General features: G+C 41.6%; 1 protein-coding gene across 1 annotated transcript in view; it reads left to right on the top strand.

Annotated features, from left to right (window-relative positions):
- The window catches only part of myo10 (myosin X), a 305,921-nt gene that overhangs the window by 267,210 nt on the left and 18,173 nt on the right, over nucleotides 1–20,538 (top strand). Inside the window, exons 23-30 of the mRNA XM_084139801.1 lie at nucleotides 3,189–3,228; nucleotides 3,509–4,501; nucleotides 4,726–4,846; nucleotides 5,479–5,722; nucleotides 6,035–6,130; nucleotides 13,005–13,098; nucleotides 14,426–14,481; nucleotides 20,390–20,532. Coding sequence (XP_083995927.1) covers nucleotides 3,189–3,228; nucleotides 3,509–4,501; nucleotides 4,726–4,846; nucleotides 5,479–5,722; nucleotides 6,035–6,130; nucleotides 13,005–13,098; nucleotides 14,426–14,481; nucleotides 20,390–20,532 — 1,787 coding nt within the window. The remainder of the gene's footprint in view (nucleotides 1–3,188; nucleotides 3,229–3,508; nucleotides 4,502–4,725; nucleotides 4,847–5,478; nucleotides 5,723–6,034; nucleotides 6,131–13,004; nucleotides 13,099–14,425; nucleotides 14,482–20,389; nucleotides 20,533–20,538) is intronic.

Raw genomic sequence — 20,538 nt, 5'->3', positions numbered from 1 at the left:
ATAAAATAAAAAATTAAAACAAATAGACAAAAATGTAAAGTAAATAAACACAACTAGACAAGGCCTGTTCCCGCCACCCCTCCCCAAAAATGTCTGACTATGCATTATGAGATAGTAAATCATAATTTTTTGATAGTAAGTCATTATTATGAGACAGTAAGTCATAATTATGAGATAGTAAGTCATAATTATGAGATAGCAAGTTATAATTATGAGATAGAAAGTCATTATTATGAAATAGTAAGTCATAATTATAAGATAGTAACTCGTTATGATGGTAATTATTATGAGATATATACAGTGCCTTCGGAAAGTATTCAGACCCCTTGACTTTTTCCACATTTTGTTACGTTAGTCTTATTCTGAAATGGAATAAATAAAAACAATTCCTCAGCAATCTACACACAATACCCCATAATGACTAAGCGAAAAGAGGTTTGTAGAAATTTTAGCACATTTATAAAAAATAAAAAAACAGAAAAACATTATTTACACAAGTATTCAGACCCTTTGCTATGAGACTCGACATTTACCTCAGGTGCATCCTGTTTCCATTGATCATCCTTGAGATGTTTCTACAACTTGATTGGAGTCCACCTGTGGTACATCCAATTGATTGGACATGATTTGGAAAGGCACACACCTGTCTATATAAGGTCCCACAGTTGACAGTGCAGGTCAGAGCAAAAACCAAGCCTTGAGGTCGAAGGAATTGTCCGTAGAGCTCCGAGACAGAATTGTGTCGAGGCACAGATCTGGGGAAGGGTACCAAAACATTTCTGCAGCATTGAAGGTCCCGAAGAACACAGTGGCCTCCATCATTCTTAAATGGAAGAAATTTGGAACCACCAAGACTCTTCCTAGATATGGCCGCCCGGCCAAACTGAGCAAACGGGGGAGAAGGGCCTTGTTCAGGGAGGTGACCAAGAACCCGATGGTCACTCTGACAGAGCTCTAGAGTTACTCTGTGGAGATGGGAGAACCTTCCAGAAGGACAACCATCTCTGCAGCACTCCACCAATCATGCCTTTATGGTAAAGTGGCCAGATGGAAGACACTCCTCAGTAAAAGGCACATGACAGCCCGCTTGGTATTACTCTTCATATATTCAAGCACGGTGGTGGCTGCATCATGTTATGGGTATGCTTGTTATCGGCAAGGACTAGGGAGTTTTTTGGGATAAAAAGGAATGGAATAGAGCTAAGCACAGATAATATCCTAGAGGGAAACCTGCTTCAGTCTGCGTTCCAACGGACACTGGGAGACAAATTCACCTTTCAGCAGGACAATAACCTAAAACACAAGGCCAAATATACACTGGAGTTCCTTACCAAGACGACATTGAATGTTCCTGAGTGACTTAGTTACAGTTTTGACTTAAATTGGCTTGAAAATCTATGGCAAGACTTGAAAATGGCTGTCTAGCAATGATCAACAACCAACTTGACAGAGCTTGAAGAGTTTTTTAAAGAATAATGTGCAAATATTGTACAATCCAGGTGTGCAAAGGTCTTAGAGACTTACCCAGAAAGACTCACAGCTGTAATCACTGCCAAAGTTATTCTAACTTGTGTTGACACAGGAGTGTGAATACTTATTTATTTTCATTTCACTTCACCAATTTGGACTATTTTGTGTATGTCCATTACATGAAATCCAAATAAAAATCCATTTAAATTACAGGTTGTAATGCAACAAAATAGGAAAAACGCCAAGGGGGATGAATACTTTTGCAAGGCACTTTATAGCTAGCTCATTGTTGTCCATTTTAGCCAGGGAGCCTAGGACAACAAAAACTAAAAGCATATACTGCATGACAGAGTCATAGACTATTTTGGCAACATGAAAGAGGAGGATGGCATTGGCGTTTCTCTACAAGTAGGGTGAGTCAACATGTTTTTTCGACTTGTACGCACACTCGCATGCATACACACATACACACATCAATCAGAACCATGGACAGCCACATCATATTTAGCTTACGTTGATTGGACTAAATTGTTTTTGGTATATTTTAGTTGTCACTATATTAGACTAAGCATAGGTGATTTGATGATGTTGAATTTGAAATGGTGCTGGAATAGTGGAGGCAGCTTCTGTTTTCTTTGCGACTTGCAGTAACTCTCCGTGGTTCTAAATCCATAGTTGTTTAGTAGTCCGAAAATGTCGGCAACATGAACTTGCTTGACCATGCTGTTTGTTACATGCAAAATGCTTTGTGGACTTCACCAGACAGATGTTGCTCTCCGGTTTTGTGATGAAACAAAGGTGTGGTTGAATTTATTCTGCCACTGTGTCTTCTTATTGTCTTGGCCTTTTTCTTCCTTTTCTTTACCCTTACATACCAATTTTATTATTACTAAATCCTGTGTGATCAATATGATAATTTCTCTGTATGTATTTCTTACTTTTCTTTTTCTTTTGAGTGGCACCCCATGGGTACATGTTATATAAACTGAATATTGTGAATTGATATGAATATTGTACGTGCAACCCCCCCCCCCCCCCCCCACCAACAGAAAATGACAAAACAAATGAAAACTTGATCATGAAAAAAAGAAAGTAGGCTGGCCCTCTTTGAAGTCTCGTAGCATTGCGCTCTTTTTGTTTATAAAGCCCTCTTCCATAAACTACCACCTTCTCTGTTAACCTACAGAAATACAAGCAATCAGACACGGTCTCAGGGATGGCTAACTTTGGAGATCCCATCAATCTCGACAGAGTTAGCTAAATCTGCCTTTAGCTATTTTCTACCTTGCTTGTGGAATGGTCTACAGAGTTTGCTGAAATTGGTTGAATTGGTGCCTCTGAGGCAGGTCAGACGGCTGTGTGAGGACCTTTTTAAGGAAGAATGTGTTTGTTTCTTATGATTCCATGCTTGATCTTTTTTTGTGTGTGTGTGTTTTTGCTTGCTTATATATTTTGTATGTTAACTATGTATTTTTACTATGTTTTGTAACTTTGCCCAGGTCATTGCTGTACATGACAATGTAATCTCAGTCAACTCACCTCGTAAAATAAGGAATAAATAAAACATAAAAAATAAATGACAATAGTGATGTCAATGGCAAATATTACCTTTAGCCAAAATCATTAATTTCACACAAGTTATAATACTGTTTATTTTGTTTATATCATTTTTTTACCTTTATCTTGGTAGGGAATAATGTTAGTTTTTTTACTTATAGGGAAAAACAGAGGCTGGAGGCTGAATGGCTAGCACTAGAGGTAAGAGTATCTATTAATCACATAAAATGAATTTATGATTTGCTTCTAAATTGGGCTTTATAGTATCACCCCTTTCTCAATGCATGTTGCATGATTATGTCTTTCACTTTCGGTGCCTGTTGGATAAAACCGAGGCAAACACTTTGCCACTGCACTTTGTGTTCTGCTATCTGTCTCTGTGTTAGTTGCCTTTTGGTTAATAGCTTGCTGACCACTCTCAGTACCAGGCTCTCTCTAAACATTTCGTTTTTGCTCTCTCTTTTCTTTTCTTTCTCCATAGGCAGAGGAAGCCAGGAAGATTGATGACCTGCATCAGGCCCAAGAGCTATACCTTCTGACTCAGACACAAACACAGACACAGACAAATACACAGACACAACAAGCAACATTGCCGGCAACCCAGGCAGTGCAGCAGCAGCTGGATGACATTTTCGAAGAGATCTCCACGGAGGAGTTTTCCGTAGAGGCGGTGCGGCCCCAGGACGCATCCCAGGACGCCTCGCAGGTGGAGGAGATCCTACGTCTGGAGCGGGAGATCCAGGAGCTCCAGCGGCAGAAGGAGCAGCAGGAGCTGTCCCTGACCGAGGCCTCCCTCCACCGGCTGCAGACCCTCCGTGACCAGGAGCTGCAGCGCCTGGAGGACGAGGCATGCAAGGCCGCCCAGCAGTTCTTGGAGTCGCTCAACTTCGACGAGATTGACGAGTGCGTGCGCAATATCGAGTGCTCGCTGGGCGTGGAGGAGGAGGAGAAGATAGGCGGAGAGAGGGATGAGGGCGAGGAGGAGGAGGTGGACGAAGGCTTTGGCGCCGACGATGAGGCATACAAAGACTCACCCAACCCCAGCGAGCACGGCCACTCGGACGGCCAGCGCACCAGTGGCATCCGCACCAGCGATGACTCGTCCGAGGAGGACCCGTACGCTAATGACAGAATACAGATCCCACTCCTGCCACCAAATGTGCTACTCCACCAGCCGCTGCCCCTGCCGCCTCTGCTGCAAGCCTGCCACAGTGCCTCCTCTGGCGGGGACTCGGCCTACTGCCACCCCCAGGTTTCGGAGTCCCAGTCCGAGGATCTGGTCGAGCTCATTCCTCCGGACGAAGACTCGGACTATGACCAGGACGACTATGACGAGGGGGCCATAGTGTCCAGTGGCAGCATGGCATTCTCACAACCCCACAAAGGGCAGTGGTCACCGGACTACCACGGCTCGGTGGGCACCTACAACAGCTCGGGGGCCTATCGCTTCAGCTCAGAGGGGGCCCAATCATCGGTGGGTACTAGCTGTGGGTGACATCACAACCTAGTTCAGGGATCGAAGCAATAATATGGTTAATGGTTTTCATGAGTAAAAGTGAAACCTAGACATATTTGACTTATGAGTTTGACATAACATGTTTACGTTAAACCTCTATGTCTCTTGTTATCTCAATATTTTTCAATATCTCTCTCTTTCTCTCTCTCTCTTTTTCTCTCTCTCTCTCTCTCTCTGCTCAGTTTGTGGACAGCGAGGACGACTTCAACAGGTTCGACACGGACGACGAGCTGTCCTACCGACGAGACTCGGTCTACAGCTGTGTCACACTGCCATACTTCCACAGCTTCCTCCACATCAAAGGTAACACATTTTTGTTCTAGCCCAGCACTAACACACCAAATTGATAAACTAGTCACCAAACCCATGGTTAGTTGAATCAGGCGTTTGCTTTTCACTGTGTCACACTTTGCCATTATTACAATTATTTACCACTAGGTTGCACTGCATGCATTTGGGAAGAGCACGGCAGTGTTCCTCCATATTAGGAAAATGAGTGCATGGGGGTCTTTCCAACTCACTGCTCACCATTATCCCTCTATCTCCATCACACCCTCTCTCTTTAGGGGGTCAGAGGAGCAGATGCTTGTGCTTGTTGTGACCTTGTCCCTTCACTCTCACTTTCTTTCTCGCTCTATGTCCCTCTTTCTCTCATTCCCTGTCACTTGCCCCTTACACACTCTTTAATATTGTATGAACACATTAAATGTTTTGTCCTTACCTTGAAACTCAATCATTTGTTCCTGGTTTATATTCCAACTAGTTATTTTGTTCAAGAATCAATGGGTAAATAGCATTCATTGAAATGACCATTGAACTTTAATGGATGTTAATCTCTTTGACTGTGTTACAGCTGCTCGGTCTTACCTCTACACTTTTATTTAATCATTTCCAATGCCTAACATCTCTCCCTCTCTCTCCCTTCTCTACTCCAGGTGGCCTGATGAACACGTGGAAGCGGCGTTGGTGCGTGCTGAAGGACGAGACCTTCCTGTGGTTCCGCGCTAAGCAGGAGGCCCTGAAGCAGGGCTGGCTCCACAAGAAGGGTGGCGGCTCCTCGACACTGTCACGCCGCAACTGGAAGCGCCGCTGGTTCGTCCTGCGCCAGAGCAAGCTCATGTACTTCGAGAAAGATGGCGAGGACAAGATGAAGGGCATGCTGGACATGCATGCAGCCAAGTAAGGAGTGAACTATATAAGGGCCTCCTGTTAAAATGCATCCTTCCTGCTGCCCTTACTTGAGGTAATCAGTGATCTTACCTGACATGATTAGTGACACAGTGGAAGCCTTGCTCCTATCAAATCATGTTAGATCAGTGATTTCCTCAAAGATCGGAGGGAGGAGGATACATTTTAGAGTATTTAAACAGAAGAAAATATTATACAAAACTGTCTTTCTTAATGCCTATCTGGCTAGTTTGGGGTTTCGTTTCTAGGTTTTATATCTGAAGAGAGGGAACTGATCTAGATTGATGTACTTCTATCTTGCAGAGAGATTGTGGACAACACTGGCAAGGAGAACGGAATCGACATCATCATGCCAGAGCGCACCTACCACCTTATTGCTGAGACCGCTGAGGATGCCAGGCAAGTCTAGTGTGTATGTGTGTGTACATGTGCATGGTCATTAAATCTATCTACTAGGATCAGTTATTAACCGAGTAGAGACCAAGCCATTCAACTGCCCCCATCAAATCAAATCAAATCAAGCTTTATTTATACAGCAAATTTCAGACATGGAATGCAACGCAATGTGCTTCACAGGAAAAAACGAATACAAAACTATTAAAACAAAAGCTACAATATTTACTACACAACAAGCATAAGATAAAAAAACAAAAGAGTGACAAAAACTGAACGACTAAAAACCACCCTAAGGAAGAGCAAAGCTAAAAATATGTGTTTTAATGATCTCTTTTAAATATGTCCACAGTTTCGGCCCCCCTCAGGTTCTCTATAGCAGGCTATTCCAGAGGCTGGGGGCACAATAACTAAACACTCCCTTTCCATGCCTCTTGGTCCTAGGGTTTGGGATAGTTAAAAGACCAGTGCCTGAGGGAACTATTGGGTACATAACTTGAAAGCATGTCTGACATGTATTGGGGTGCACAATCGTGGAGTGATTTAAAAACTAATAGAATAATCTTAAAACTTATTATAAAACTCACAGGCAGCCAGTGCAGAGAACTTAAAACTGGTGTAATGTGTGCTCTCCATCTGATCTTGGTCAGTACCCGTGCTGCAGCATGCTGTATATTTTGCAGTTGACCAATGGCTTTCTTGGGTAGACCAGACAGGAGAGCATTACAGCAGTCAAGCCTGCTTGTAATAAAAGCATGGATGAGTCTCTCTGTATCACCCTGGGAGATAAATGGCCGCACCTTGGCAATGTTCCTCAGGTGGTAAAAAGCTATTTTGGTCACATTTCTAATGTGTGAATGGAAATTTAGTTAAGAATCTGAAATAACACCTAGGTTTTTTACCTGGTGTTTTATCTTTATTGCCCGTGAATTAAAATGTGCAGCCAGATTCTCTGTCTGTGCTTTGGCTCCAACAATAGGTACTTTAGTCTTGTCTTGATTTAGCTGGAGGAAGTTGTGAGCTATCCAAGTATTTAAATCACTAATACAGTCCAATAATTTATCCGTAGAGCTAAAATCCTCTGGTGACACAGAAATGTAAAGTTGTGTATCGTCTGGGTAGCAGTGAAAATCAATGTTGTGCTTTTTGATAACGCTGCCCAGGGGTAACATATATAAACGGAACAGTATCAGACCCAAAATCGAACATTGTTGACAAAAAAGGGTGACAAAAAACTCTCAACAGGTTAAATAGGTCCTAATCCAATTTAGAACTGGACCTGAGAGGCCAAACCACCTCTCCAGTCTGTCCAGAAGGACATCATGGTCAACAGTGTTGAATGTAGCACTTAAATCCAAAAGTAAAAGGACATAGAGCTGTTTGGCATCTGTGTTGGCTCTAAGATAATTCACCACTTTAACTAAGGCTATATATGTGCTGTGGTGGGCATGAAAACCAGATTGGAATGTAAAAAAAATACAGTTTCCACTTAAAAAACAATTTAGCTGTTTGAAATCCATTTTCTCCAGAATTTTGCTTAAGAATGGATGTTGGAAATTGGCCGAAACTTGCTAAGAGTTGAAGAATCTCGATTACTTTTCTTAAGGGGTTTCACCAAAGCAGTTTTTAGTGCAGTGGGGAAAGTGCCTGTGAACAGGGAGTGATTAACAATAGCTTGCACTTCTTCAGATATGCAATTAAAAACTGTTTTGAAGAAGGTGGTAGGGATAGGATCGAGAATTTGTATTTTATTAGGATCCCCATTAGCTGTTGCAAAAGCAGCAGCTACTCTTCCTGGGGTCCACACAAAACATGAAACATGACATAATACAGAACATTAATAGACAGCTCAAGGACAGAACTACATAAATTGTTTTATTTTTTACAAAAGGCACACATACATATACATACACACAAACTATCTAGGTCAAATAGGTGAGATGCGTTGTGCCGTGAGGTGTTGCTTTATCTGTTTTTTGAAACCAGGTTGGCTGTTCACTTGAGCAATACATATAATACCGTACGCTTTCTTGAATTTGTTCTGGATTTGGGGACTGTGAAAAGACCCCTGGTGGCATGTCTGGTGGGGTAAGTGTGTGTGTCAGAGCTGTGTGTAAGTTGACTATGCAATCAATTTGGGATTTTCAACACATTAATGTTTCTTATAAAAAGAAGAAGTGATGCAGTCAGTCTCTCCTCAACTTTTAACCAAGAGAGACTGGCATGCATAGTATTTATATATATTTATACCCCTGATTACAATGAAGAGCAAGACGTGCCGCTCTGTTCTGGGCCAGCTGCAGCTTAACTAGGTCTTTCCTTGCAGCACTCGACCACACGACTGGACAATATTCAAGATAAGGCAGGTAGAAGGCTTAAATTGTGATATCACTTTCCTGAGCATGTCTGTGTCAACCAGGGAAAATAAATCCTTAGGGCCTTTGCGTGGAAGGCACAAATCACCAAACTTCTCATCAGGTCTTGCTTGACTGATACCCAGCCTAATGTTGGTTATATTATCTCTGAAATATGCCACAAACTCATCACATTTAGATGTGGAGGAAAGTTAGGATTTATCAGGCCATCAGTGATAGAGAAGAGTACTCTCGAATTATTCTGATTAATAGTGATCAAGTTAGAAAAATTAGCCCATCTGGCATTTCTAAATGCCTTGTTATACAGTACCAGTCAAAAGTTTGGACACACCTACTCATTCAAGGGTTTTTCTTAATTGTAGAATAGTAGTGAAGACATCAAAACTATTAAATAACACATATGGAATCATGTGGTAACCAAAAAGTGTTAAACAAATCAAAATATATTTTATATTTCAGTTTCTTCAAAGTAGCCACCCTTTGCCTTGATGACAGCTTTGCACACTCTTGGCATTCTCTCAACCAGCTTCCTGTAGCTCAGTTGGTAGAGCATGGTGCTTGCAACGCCAGGGTTGTGGGTTCGATTCCCACGGGGGGCCAGTATGAAACATTTATGCACTCATTAACTGTAAGTCGCGCTGGATAAGTCTGCTAAATGACTAAAATGTCAAATGTAATGAGGTAGTCACCTGGAATGCATTTCAATTAACAGCTGTGCCTTGTTAAAAGTTAATGTGTGGAATTTCTTTCCTTCTTAATGCGTTTGAGCCAATCAGTTGTGTTGTGACAAGGTATACAGAAGATAGCCCTATTTGGTAAAAGACCAAGTCCTTATTATGGCAAGAACAGCTCAAATAAGCTAAGAGAAACGACAGTCCATCATTACTATAAGACATGAAGGTCAGTTAATCCGGAAAATTTCAAGAATTTTGAATGTTTCTTCAAGTGCTGTCGCAAAAACCATCAAGCGCTATAATGGAACTGGCTCTCATGAGGACCGCCACAGGAAAGGAAGACCCAGAGTTACCTCTGCTGCAGAGGATAAGTTCATTAGAGTTACCAGCCTCGGAAATTGCAGCCCAAATAAATGCTTCACAGAGTTCAAGAGGAGACTGCGTGAATCAGGCCTTCATGGTTGAATTGCTGCAAAGAAATGACTACTAAAGGACACCAATAAGAAGAAGAGACTTGCTTGGGCCAAGAAACACAAGCAATGGACATTAGACCGGTGGAAATCTGTCCTTTAGTCTGGAGTCCAAATTGGAGATTTTTGGTTCCAACCGCTGTGTCTTTGTGAGACGCAGTGTAGGTGAACGGATGATCTCCGCATGTGTAGTTCCCACCGTGAAGCATGGAGGAGGAGTTGTGATGGTGTGGGGATGCTTTGCTGGTGACACTGTCTGTGATTTATTTAGAATTCAAGGCACACTTAACCAGCATGGCTACCACAGCATTCTGCAGCGATACGCCATCCCATCTGGTTTGGGCTTAGTGGGACTATCATTTGTTTTTCAACAGGACAATGACCCAACACACCTCCAGGCTGTGTAAGGGCTATTTTACCAAGAAGGAGAGTGATGGAGTGCTGCATCAGATGACCTGACCTCCACAATCACCCGACCTCTAACCAATTGAGATCGTTTGGGATGAGTTGGACCTCAGAGGGAAGGAAAAGCAGCCAACAAGTGCTCAGCATATGTGGGAACTCCTTCAAGACTGTTGGAAAAGCATTCCAGGTGAAGCTGGTTGAGAGAATGCCAAGAGTGTGCAAAGCTGTCATCAAGGCAAAGGGTGGTTACTTTGAAGAATGTCAAATATAAAATATATTTTGATTAGTTTAACACCTTTTTGGTTACTACATGATTCCATATGTGTTATTTCATAGTGTTGATGTCTTCACTATTATTTTACAAGGTAGAAAATAGCAAAAATAAAGAAAAACCCTTGAATGAATAGGTGTGTTGACTGGTACTGTATGTGCCAAGTTGCTCTCTCAGAATATCATTATGGACCTGCAATTTTGACTTTCTCCACTTCCGCTCTGCCTTTCTGCAATTTCTCTTTAATTGATTAGTTTCCTCACTCATCCATTTGGATGTGACCTTTTTCAACTTTACTGGAGCTATGGCATCAATGCTTGCCCTTAATTTAATTTGCTATTAAAGTTATCAACTAAATCATCACGAGGAAGGCAGAATAGTTTATGGAGTATTGTTCATACACTCAATAAAATCTGCAGAAACTTCAAAGGTAAGATAGCGTTTCTTAATAATGCATTCAGTATTACCCTGTGCTATGGGCAACAAGGTAGTAAAAAATACACAGTGGTGATCAGATAAAGCAACATCAACAATAGAGGATATGTCAATAGAAAACCTTGTGGTAATAACCAGGTCCAGATAAAGTCCATAGAGCTCAAAAGATTCATAAATTCAATGGCCTTGGAGTCAGTCTCTTTGTCAACATCAATATAAAATTTGCCCAACACAATGATTTTATCATAGTTCTCAAGTACAATAGACAATAGTTCAGATAAATCAGTAAAGAAAGTGGTTCAGTGCTTTGGTTGCCTGTACAGGGTTATGGCCAGCACTGGTGGCTGACATTTAAACAGTATAGCATGATGCTCAAAAGATCCAAGTCGCCAAATGAAATATCCTTACAGCTGAGAGCATTAGTAAAAATAGAGTCTGTCCCCCCACACTTTTTCCCTTTTCTGATACAGTTTGAAAAGCTGTAGTCTAAGGGGGAGGCTTCAATAAGAGCGGAACTACAGTCTGATGACAGCCATGTTTCAGTGAGAAACATCCAATCAACTTTGCGCTCAGTAATGAGGTCATTCACGAGAAAGGTTTTATTAGGGATTGCTGTAACATTTAAAAGTGCCATATTCAATGAGTGTGGGCCACTCTGCCCCTGGTGCATCTGCCTTGAGGTAACCAATGGAATAACAACCAAATGATTAACGTCACAACCACGTTTTCTGACAGTCTCCAATCTAACAGAATGGTAGGAGATGACAGCTTGAAGGCGGAGTTAAAGGAACATAAATTAGGTTACTCACAATAACCATAGTGCCATTTCTACAGGAGTTTATATTATTTCCAAGACCTCTGTTGCTTATTCTGACAGGGAGAACTGGAGCACTACCAGACCCTGTCTGTCAGTCTCTAAAACAGTTTGCGATGTTGCTGGAAAAAAAAAGGTTCTGGTTGCTCCCACAGCAAATTAAAATTGTCACAAAAAGGCACATTCCAAAGTTTCTTCAGGTACTCGTTCAGGGCAAAGAGTCGGCTAAAACGTTCCGAACCCCTTCGGTAGCGCGGGAGGGGGCAGAGATAATTATTATCTTCCCTGTGCTAACGAGGGTGTTATTTTTTTTTAAATTGTAGTCCTCCCTCAGATCGCCTAAAACGAAGGTCGTTAAAACCTATGTCAGTGACGATGGTGTCAATATTGGAGTAGTTGTCCAGAACCGTGGGCAGGAGAGAGTTGATGTCATGGACATGGGCTTCTGGGTGACAGCGGACCTTGGTCAGTCCACAGATCGTAGGCAGGCCAAAATCTCTCACCCACAATCATGGTGGTCGTGATGGAATCCGATGGGGAAGCTAAACTGTGGTGGCCGTGGGGAGGGTGCCACTGGGTGGCCTGTTGGATCCGTGCTGACTCCCGTGGCTGGTAGGTCCGTCTCAAGCGAGGCAAAGCTGTTTGATAGCTGGATCAGATCTTCTTGGCTAGATGAAGGGTGGCCAGACTGCCTCCCCAATCTTCTACGCCTTTAGCTTGTGCTCTTACTAAAACTAGCATCACAAGAGATCACCTTTTTCTATGAGCGCACCGGTTTATAATGCGTTATGAATGAATTCATAAGGCCTTTCATACCACTATTATAAGACTTGCTATAATCATTCATAATGGCTTCTTTTAACTGCTTTTATAAATGCCTTATGGCATTTTAATCGCTCATTTTCTTTTTCCATTTCAAAGTTGTGCCCTACTTAACACGCCCCTAGTAAAAGGTGTCTGAAAGGCTTGACTCTCGTGACAGACCGTTAAAATAAATGTGAATCCAGCGCAGACAAGATTTGCAGTTCTGTGTTCCGCTATTATAAGCTGACACTCTTCGGTGATAGTTAGCCCAACAGCTAAGGAGTTGGACCTGTGGCCAAAAGGTGGCCTAGTTTCGAATCCCAGGCCGGGTGGTGGACAAGGGGCGGAATTGATCTGGCAACTGGAGGACTGCTGGGTTCATATCCTTTGTGTACAACATACTCTCTCTATTCAGGGGTGCTGCACTGCAGCTTGACCCTGTGCTCGTCTCAACTGTATCTGTGATGTCTGCTGTCTGGGGGGGGGGGGGGGGGGGGGAATGGAGCAGAAGACACATTTCTGTTGTTCTCTGTAACTAATGGACAATAAGTATGTATTGTATTGTTGTTGTATTGTTCCTGTGTGTGGTTTCTGTGGTTCCTATTGGCTGACACTCTTCTCTGTGTTTTCAGTCAGTGGTTCAGCGTGCTAAGCCAGGTGCACACCTCCACAGAGCAAGAGATCAGGGAGATGCACGACGAACAAGCCAACCCCCAGAATGCAGTGGTGAGTTCTACAGGAAGAAGAGGAGGATGATGGGAATAGAGTTCAATACGGGAGCTTTGGTTGTACAGTATGTAAAGGGAAAGCTGGGTATACAGAATGCTGGAAGACAGTGTGAGCAGATGGGGGGATGGTTTTTGGGGGATGGGGTCAGTTTCAGAACAGGTATTTAGTATTTATTAGCTGTTGCTGAGGCAGCGGCTACTCTTCCTGGGGTCCAAACAGGAAACAACACAACAAATAATGTGTGTGTGTGAGCGCGTGTGTGTGTGAGCACGTGTGTGTGTGTGGACGTGTTTAACCAGAAGTCCCCACAAGAATAGTAAACAAACAAAAATATGACCAACTGGGGACATTTTGTTGGTCCCCACAAGGTCAAATGCTATTTCTAGGGGGTTTAGGGTTAAGGTTAGAATTAGTGTTAGGGTTAGAATTAGGTTTAGGGTTAGGAGCTAGGGTTAGTTTTAGGGTTACGAGCTAGGGTTAGGGTTAGGGTTAAGGTTAGGTTTTCGGGTTAAGCTTAGGTTTAAGGTTAGGGTTAAGGTTAGGGTTAAGGTTAGGGTTAGGGTAAGGGTAAGGATACGGGTTAGGTTTAGGGTTAGGGTTAGGGGTTAGGGAAAATAGGATTTTGAATGGGACTGAATTGTGTGTCCCCACAAGGTTAGTTGTGCATGTTTGAGTTTGAGTTTATTTTTATTTTTACAGGGACAGTGCACATTAATCAACGTTTCAGTAAAAGTGCCGGTTTTAGCCAGCCGGCTAATTTTCAACCGCAGTCCCTGGGCAGGTTATTAAAAACAATTACAATATAGACAATAACAACATAGAACAAGACATAGCATACAGACATAGCAACATAGGACAAACAAGACGTAGCATACAGACCAAGCAACATAGAACAAAAAGCAGCAAGACAAAATTCATAAAAGCAACAGTGTTTCCACACCTCACAAGTTACAGACAACAGACATGGAAAGCGGCAACACACAGCTAGGGACCATGTTCACAAATCTGATTGACCTTTAGCCATGTCTTCAAGCATTTTGTGAAAGTGTGATATGTGGTGCAGTTATGTGTGTCTGATGGCAGTGTATTCCAGACATGGGAAGCTCTCACAGAAAAAGCGGATTTACTAAGTGCGTGTGTGTGTGTGCATTTGTGCGTGTGTGTGTGGATGTGGATGTGGGGGATTAATAAAATCATAGGGAGTTGGAAGATGGTCAAACTCACATCAGAACCCTTATCTTTTGTGTAAAGTGAGTTTGTGCTCTGACTGGTAGTTGAAGAACATCTATTCTCTCTCTTACAAGGGCTCTCTCTCTCTCCTCAGGGAACCCTCGATGTTGGCTTGATTGATTCAGTCTGTGCGTCAGACAACCCTGAACGGTAAGCTTCAGACAAATCTCCACATTCACCACAATCTCAGATTCATGTTGCACCTACAGTGGGGTCAAGAATTATTGACACCCTTGATAAAGATGAGGAAAAATGACTGTATAAAATAAATAGTTCAAATACTGAGCTATATTGGATGAAAAAAAAGGGAAAATATAATATTTTATACTAAAACAATTGCTCAGAGAAAGAGATTTTGTTTAACAAGTAATACTTTTTTTCTCAAAAAGATAGGGGTCCAAATTATTGACACCCCAGTTTTCAATACCTTTCAATACCTCACCTTGCGAGGATTACGGCACTGAGCCTTTTTCTATACTGAACAAAAATATAAACGCAACATGTAAAGTGTTGGTCCCATGTTTCATGAGCTGAAATAAAAGATCCCATCAATTTTCCATACTCATAGAAAGCTTATTTCTCTCAAATTTTGTGCACACATTTGTTTACATCCTTGTTAGTGAGCATTTCTAATTTGCCAAGATAATCCATCCACCTGACAGGTGTGGCATATCAAGAAGCTGATTAAACAGCATGATCATTACACAGGTGCACCTTGTGCTGGGGACAATGAAAGGCCACTCTGGCAGAGGCAACCAGCTTTTTGGCTAAAATGTCCTGGCACTGGGTAAAGTTCATGATGCTGTTGACAAGGGCCCCAGGACCATGGAAGCAAAATAGCCCCATAACATCAAAGATCCACCACCATATTTTACAGTAAGTATAAGGTACTTTTCTGCTTCTGCATTCTCATTTTGATGGCAAACCCACCACTGGTGTGCATGGCCAAATAGCTTTCTTTTCATGTCATCTGACCATAGCACTGGTTCCGATCCAAGTGCTAATGCTGTTTAGCATACTCCAGGCGTTTACATTTGTTGGATGACATGAAAAATAGAGCTCTTTGGCCACGCACAACAGTGGTGGGTTTTGCGTCTACATAAGGATGCATACGCAGAAAAGAAACCCATACTGACTGTAAAATATGGTGGTGGATATTTTATATTATGGGGCTATTTTGCTTCCACTGGTCCTGGGGCCCTTGTTAAGGTCAACGGCATCATGAACTTTACCCAGTACCAGGACATTTTAGCCAAAAACCTGGTTGCTTCTGCCAGGAGGCTGAAACTTGGCCACAAGTGGATCTTCTAGCAAGATAATAACCCCAAGCACACATCCAAATCCACAAAGAACTGGTTAATTGACCACAAAATGAACATTTTGCAATGGCCATCTCAACCTGTGGTTTGAATTGAAGAGGGCAGTCCATAAGCGCAGACATTTACATTACATTTTAGTCATTTAGCAGACACTCTTATCCAGAGCGACTTACATGAGCAATTAGGGTTAAGTGCCTTGCTTAAGGGCACATCGACTGATTTTTCACCTAGTCAGCTCGGGGATTAGAACCAGCGACCTTTCGGTTACTGGCACAACGCTCTTACCCACTAAGCTACCTGCCGCCCAGACAAAGGATATCAAGGATCTGGAAGGATTCTGTATGGAGGAATGGTCTATGATCCCTCCCAATGTGTTTTCCAATCTCATAAAACATTTTAGAAAAAGGCTCAGTGCCGTTAACCTCGCAAAGTGAGTTATTGAACGGTATTGAAAACAGGAGTGTCAATAATTTTGATCTCTATCTTTTTGAGAAATAAGTATTACTTGTTAAACAAAATATTTTTCTCTGAGCAATTGTATTAGTATAAAATAATATAATTTCGCAAATGTTTTAAGCATACAGTATAGCTCAGGATTTTAGTTATTTATTTTATACAGTTATTTTTGCTAATCTTTATCTAGTGTGTCAATAATTTCGGACCCCACTGTATATCGCTAAATTCCTAAAAGTCATTGTCAACTATTATCCTTTAAATGTGGGGAAAATAAAGTAATTATATTTTATTATATTCTGTTCTATTCTATTATTTTCCATTCTCTACTATTCTGGTTATAACATCTACAGAAAATACAAATGCCAATTGTGGAGGTGTTGCTGTTTATAGAACCACATAGAACCACATTCCTGTAAAGCTTAGAAAGGATCTCATGTTAAATACTGTTGAAGTAATATGGCTACAGGTTCATCTGCCTCACCTAAAGCCCATTCTTGTGGGAAGCTGCTATAGACCACCAAATGCTAACAGTCAGTATCTGGATAATATGTGTGAAATGTTGATAATGTACGTGATATCAACAGAGAGGTATATTTTCTGGGTGATTTAAATATTGATTGGCTTTCATCAAGCTGCACAGTCAAGAAAAAGCTTCAAACTGTAACCAGTGCCTGCAACCTGGTCCAGGTTATCAGTCAACCTACCAGGATGGTTACAAACAGCACAGGAACAAAATCATCAACATGTATTGATCACATCTTTACTATACTTATGTTGCAGACATTTGCTTTAAAGCAGTATCCAAATCCATCGGATGTAGTGATCACAATATAGTAGCCATATCTAGGAAAACCAAAGTTCCAAAAGCTGGGCCTAATATACACTATATAAGATGTCGTACAATAAGTTTTGTAGTGATTCCTATGTTGTTGATGTAAATAATATTTGTTGGTCTGTGGTGTGTAATGAGTAGCAACCAGACGCTGCACTTTACACATTTATGAAATTGTTTATTCCAGTTACTAATGCACACACTAAGAAAATGACTGGAAAAACTGTTAAATCCCCATGGATTGATGAGGAATTGAAAAATTGTATGGTTGAGAGGGATGAGGCAAAGGGAATGGCAAATAAGTCTGGCTGCACAACCAATTGGCAAACGTACTGCAAATTGAGAAATCATGTGACTAAACTGAATAAAAAGATAAGGAAAGTATACTATGAATCAAAGATAAATGATACAGTGGCTTGCGAAAGTATTCACCCCCTTGGCATTTTTCCTATTTTGTTGCCTTACAACCTGGAATTAAAATTGAATTTTTGAGGGTTTGTATCATTTGATTTACACAACATGCCTACCACGTTGAAGATGCAAAATATTTTTTATTGTGAAACAAACAAGAAATAAGACAAAAAAACTGAAAACTTGAGCGTGCATAACTATTCACCCCCACCCCAAAGTCAATACTTTGTAGAGCCACCTTTTGCAGCAATTACAACTGCAAGTCTCTTGGGGTATGTTTCTATAAGCTTGGCACATCTAGCCACTGGGATTTTTGCCCAATCTTCAAAGCAAAACTGCTCCAGCTCCTTAAAGTTGGATGGGTTCCGCTGGTGTACAGCAATCTTTAAGTCATACCACAGATTCTCAATTGGATTGAGGTCTGGGCTTTGACTAGGCCATTCCAAGACATTTAAATGTTTCCCCTTAAACCACTCAAGTGTTGCTTTAGGATCATTGTCCTGCTGGAAGGTAAACCTCCGTCCCAGTCTCAAATCTCTGGAAGACTGAAACAGGTTTTCCTCAATAATTTTCCTGTATTTAGCGCCATCCATCATTCCTTCAATTCTGACCAGTTTCCCAGTCCCTGCTGATGAAAAACATCCCCACAGCATGATGCTGCCATCACCATGCTTCACTGTGGGGATGGTGTTCTCGGGGTGATAAGATGTGTTGGGTTTGCGCCAGACATAGCGTTTTCCTTGATGGCCAAAAAGCTCAATTTTTGTCTCATCTGACCAGAGTACCTTCTTCCATATGTTTGGGGAGTCTCCCACATGCCTTTTGGCGAACACCAAACGTGTTTGCTTCTTTTTTTCTTGAAGCAATGGCTTTTTTCTGGCCACTCTTCCGTAAACCCCAGCTCTGTGGAGTGTACGGCTTAAAATGGTCCTATGGACAGATACTCCAATCTCCGCTGTGGAGCTTTGCAGCTCCTTCAGGGTTATCTTTGGTCTCTTTGTTGCCTCTCTGAATGACAGTAAAAAGCTTTGGAGCACATTAAATGAAATTTTGGGCAAAAGGGCAAACTTTGCTTTGCTTTATCTTGGCCAGGTCGCAGTTGTAAATGAGAACTTGTTCTCAACTGGCTTACCTGGTTAAACAAAGGTGAAATAAATAAAGAAATAAAAACAAAACCCACAGATATTGCCAATTACTTTCATTATTTTTTCATTGGCAAGATTAGCAAACTTTGGCATGACATGCCAGCAACAAACGCTGACACTACATATCCAATTATAACTGACCAAATTATGAAAGACAAGCATTGTAATTTTTTATTCCGTAAAGTGAGTGTGGAAGAGGTTAAAAAAGTATTGTTGTCTATCAACTATGACAAGCCACTGGGGTCTGACAACTTGGATGGAAAATTACTGAGGATAATTGCGGACGATATTGCCACTCCTATTTGCCATATCTTCAATCTAAGCCTACTAGAAAGTGTGTGCCCTCATGCCTTGAGGGAAGCAAAAGTCATTCCGCTACCCAAGAATAGTAACGCTTCCTTTACTGGCTCAAATACCTGACCAATCAGCCTGTTACCAACCCTTAGTATAGTAAACTTTAGAAAAATGTGTTTGACCAGATACAATGCTATTTTACAGTAAACAAATTCACAACAGACTATTAGCATGCTTATAGGGAAGGACATTCAACAAGCACGGCACTTACACAAACGACTTATGATTGGCTGAGAGAAATTGATGATAAAAAGATTGTGGGATCTGTTTTGTTAGACTTCAATGTGGCTTTTGACATTATCGATCATAGTCTGCTGATGGAAAAACATATGTGTTATGGTTTTACACCCCCTGCTATATTGTGGATAAAGAGTTACCTGTCTAACAGAACTCAGAGGGGTGTTAAGGTCTATATATGCGGATGACTCAACACTATACACGTTAACTACTACAGTGAGTGAAATCACTGCAACACTTAACAAAGAGCTGCAGTTAGTTTCAGAATGGGTGGCAAGGAATAAGTTAGTCCTAAATATTTTTAAAACGAAAAGCATTGTATTTGGGACAAATCATTCACTTATCCCTAAACCTCAACTAAGTCTTGTAATAAATAATGTGGAAATTAAGAACGTTGAGGTGACTAAACTGCTTGTAGTAAGCCTGGATTGTAAACTGTCATGGTCAAAACATGTTGATACAACAGTAGCTAAGATGGGGAGAAGTCTGTCCATAATAAAGCGCTGCTCTGCCTTTTTAACAACACTATCAACAAGGCAGGTCCTACAGGCCCTGGGTTTTGTCACACCTGGACTACTGTTGGCTCAGAACAGGGCAGCAAGGCTGGCCCTTAAATGTACACGGAGAGCTAACATTAATAATATGCATGTAAATCTCTCATGGCTCAATGTGGAGAAGAGATTGACTTCATCACTACTTGTTTTTGTAAGAAGTGTTGATGTGCTGAATGCACCGAGGTGTCTGTTTAAACTACTAGCACACAGCTCGGACACCCATACATACCCCACAAGACATGCCACCAGAGGTCTCTTCACAGTCCCCAAGTCAAGAACAGACTATTGGAGGTGAACAGTACTACATAGAGCCATGGCTACATGGAACTCTATTCCACATCAGGTAACTGATGCAAGCAGTAGAATCAGATTTAAAAAGCAGATAAAAATAAACCTTATGGAACAGCGGGGACTGCAAAGAGACACACACAGGCACTGACACACATAGACATGATAAGACACACACTCTACACACACATACACATGGATTTTGTATTGTAGATATGTGGTAGTAGAGTAGTGGCCCGAGGGAACACACTTAATGTGTTGTGAAAAGTGTTATTAAATGTAATGTCATGTAATATTTTAAATTGCATATAACTAACTGCCTTAATGTTGCTGGACCCCAGGAAGAGTAGCTGCTGCCTTGACAGCAGCTAATGGGGATCCTTAATAAATACAAATACAAAAGATACATTAAAATAAACATAGTTGAACTAAATCTACAACTCCACTCCTCTCCCTTCCCAGGCCCAACTCATTTGTGATGATCACAGCTAACAGGGTGTTACACTGCAATGCCGACACTCCTGAAGAGATGCACCACTGGATAACGTTGCTACAACGTTCCAAAGGAGACGCACGTGTGGAGGGACAGGAGTTCATCATCAGAGGTCCGA

The sequence above is a fragment of the Coregonus lavaretus genome (genome assembly GCF_964263955.1).
Source record: "Coregonus lavaretus genome assembly, chromosome: 23".
Classification (NCBI taxonomy): Eukaryota; Metazoa; Chordata; class Actinopteri; order Salmoniformes; family Salmonidae; genus Coregonus; species Coregonus lavaretus.
Note: the sequence above shows the minus strand (reverse complement) of the source record. Positions and strands in the feature narration are given on the sequence as shown.